General features: G+C 35.1%; 1 protein-coding gene across 1 annotated transcript; it reads right to left on the reverse strand.

Moving 5' to 3' along the window:
• Positions 1–1,213: 1,213 nt before the first annotated feature.
• On the reverse strand, positions 1,214–2,647 carry LOC121373954. The gene is made up of 3 exons (XM_041500802.1): positions 2,562–2,647; positions 1,969–2,020; positions 1,214–1,555 (listed from the first exon to the last, which is right to left on the reverse strand). Exons 1-3 carry the CDS (start codon positions 2,589–2,591, stop codon positions 1,233–1,235), a joined length of 405 nt encoding a protein of 134 aa, XP_041356736.1. The 5' UTR covers positions 2,592–2,647; the 3' UTR covers positions 1,214–1,232.
• Positions 2,648–3,172: the final 525 nt, after the last annotated feature.

Genomic DNA, 3,172 nt, shown 5'->3' on the forward strand with positions numbered 1-3,172 from the left:
TCAAGTGTTTGACTTCCAATAGCCAATGATTAATAAATATGTATGCTCAAGTGGTGTCACTAAACAAAAATAACTTTAACTTTTGGTTTCTTGAAAAATAACCTTAAAGGTTGGGGTTATGGTTAGAGGACGTTTAGTCGCAATATCTGCAAAACATTGTTGTCTTCTTAAAAAATATATTTCCATTTACTGTTGTCTTCCTTATAATAGATATTTCCATTTTAGTTATTCCAGCCAAGAAGGATTCACCCTTAAACAATTATCCATTAACTGGTCTTGTTCTTGTTAAAATATTGACTTTCACCTGTTTCGCCATTTCTTAGAAAAGAACCCATGATATGCATTTAAAATGTTAAATATAATGAAACCAGGATATTTTTTGTTTTAAAACACTTAATTAGCGATGGTGATCAGTTGAAAATCGAGTAGCAACTACTATGTATTAACATTTTAGAACTGTATAGCAATCTCTGAAAGTCCTTGGAAGAATTGTTTTAAAGTTAAAAAAAAGTTTGAGATTGCTTTGAATGTCTTTTTTTCAATGGTTCTGGTGACATTTTCGGACATTGTCACGTGTGTTACTTTCTGTCACGTGTGTTACCACGAACTCGGACTCAGATTCCATGGAGACTATGAATAATTATTCTTTATTTAAGGCTGGTATCTATGAACACACTTTGACATCAACTTGCTATCTGTGCACACTTCACAGAGTTTTCGAATGAAATCCATAACACTTCAACACTTTGTCCGATTCCATGTCACGTGTATTACCGAACCTTTTGGGACTTTCCTGTCCATCCCTTCACCAATGTCTAATATGTTGGGGATATGTAACAAGGGTAGTTAGTATACTTTATCATAAAGCACACAAGAGCACCTTGATGTATCACAGATAGAGGCCAATAGACCTGTCTAAATGTCAGTGTGTTATCATAGAATTGTCCTTCTGTCCTGGACAGACAGTCCAGCTAGCTAAGGTGTGTTCCCGGGACAGCGTGTTTGAACATTAATTGGATATAATCACGACAATAACTACACATGAACTGAAATGAACTTGCGACGAAAACTTTTAAACAAGTTGGGCCGAATTTACATAGCCTGTTAAAGTCTTAAACGCGTGTAACTACATATATTTACAATGCTTAAACAGTTACGCTTAAGAAAGACAGGCCCCAATAAATATCAAATAATCTACAAGTAACAAATAGTACACGTTGAAGAACATTTATTCAGCCAAACAGATTTTGTAATTCGGCGCTGAGGGTGTTTTTAACCCCGGTGAAGACGTTCTGCAAGGTGTGTCCGACGGACGTCAACGAGTTTTTCACGGTCTGGCCAACAAAAGAGAAGGTCTTTGTCAAGGTTTCCGCCAGCTGGTCAGGGGTCATGGTTCTGGAGGGGTCGCACGTGCAGGATACCACCATGTTGATCATGTTCACCGATGGGAGTTGGCCGTTCAGACAACAGAACACGTCGTTGTTGATCATGCTGTGTGGCATGTGCACACTTTTACAGACATCGTTAACGGCACAGGCAACGGAGTCTTTGACACCTTCAATCCAAATATATTCGTTAAGGTTCTGTTGGACAAAATTATTTCCCATTTCCCACAATGTTAACATTTTCTATTAATTGTTCACCACGTAACTGATTGGCCGTTCTCGTGATTTTAAAGTTGCCTAACCGACACGCGAACAGAACAACGGTTCTAGTGAAATATTGTGTTCTGGTATTACGTGGTATTTAAGAGATTTAAAAAATGTGTTTTATTAACAATCCTCAATTTTGTAGAAAATATAATTTCCTTTTTTAAATTTTTGTTTTATTATTAATGGAAAAATGTAGCAGGTTTCCTCTCTAAGACAATATATGTCAAAATCATCACATTTAAAATCCAATAGCCGATGATTAATAAATCAATGTGCTCTAGTGGTGTCGTTAAACAAAACACACTTTTCAACTAACCTGTATTGGTCTGGTAAGACTCAGCGTATATCACACTGTACAGAAAACACACCTGAAATAGTGAAATATTCTCCCAGTAGCAAAATCCTGATTATATATATATATATATATATATATATATATATATATTCGACCTTTTGTAGTAGCCGCGATAATGACCTTGACCGTAGCATAAAAAGTAAATTAAAGTTAACCACACCAGCAAAATATCCAGTACCAGCAGGATAAATGATGATCTATCGTTGACAGACTCACAGACTGAGCTTTAATGACTCCCTGGATAAGTGTTAGGCAACTTCATCAGCTTCCCTCCAACCATAATTAACCCAATGTCCTCGACAGACATTCAAGTCAAGAATATTGTACCTCAATTAAGTAAATAAATCAAGTTAAAATTAAATGAATGAATTGCACAAAAGAGCTAACTATACAATAACCTACATCAGTGTGCACATACTTGTTTCTTTGTAGTCTTAACACACACAAATATATTATAATTAATACTACTATTAGTACTGGGTTTAAAATACCAAGTGGATTAATTTGGCATATTTGTTAATCTATAAAACTTAAAGTATGCAAAATTAACTTACCATGAAAACTAAGCGCAGGGACTTACGCATGGTTCTTATCGTGTGACAAACTTCAGACTGTTCTCATTAACGTCACTTCTTCAAAATGGCGCAGATAACAGATATACCGATATATGTCACGAGCCCATGTGGTTAAAACAGAAATAGATTATTACTGATTAAGAGTTTTCTCTATTATTATTGACATAAAATAAGTTATTATTTCGTGATCTGTTTCGAATGACAAGCTGTTTTTGGTTCGACAGAGAGAGAGAGAGAGAGAGAGAGAGAGAGAGAGAGAGAGAGAGAGAGAGAGAGAGAGAGGAGAGAGATATTAAATGTGGGGTTTTTCGCCAAACTTTATCTAAGAGATTATCCCAAACATAATAATGTTGAATTATCTAAGAGATTATCCCAAACATAATAATGTTAAATTATCTAAGAGATTATGCTAACTATAATACTGTTAAAGTATTTAAGAGAGTATCCCAAACATAATAATGTTGACAGGTAAGAATGCTCTCCGAAGTAATAGTAATACTCAGTAACATTCTTCATGGACCTATTAATCGCTTTGTTGGTGATTATATGTAATATATTATGGTCTACACGTACCACAGTCTATAGGTTTT

Source organism: Gigantopelta aegis, chromosome 6, assembly GCF_016097555.1.
Source record: "Gigantopelta aegis isolate Gae_Host chromosome 6, Gae_host_genome, whole genome shotgun sequence".
NCBI lineage: Eukaryota > Metazoa > Mollusca > Gastropoda > Neomphalida > Peltospiridae > Gigantopelta > Gigantopelta aegis.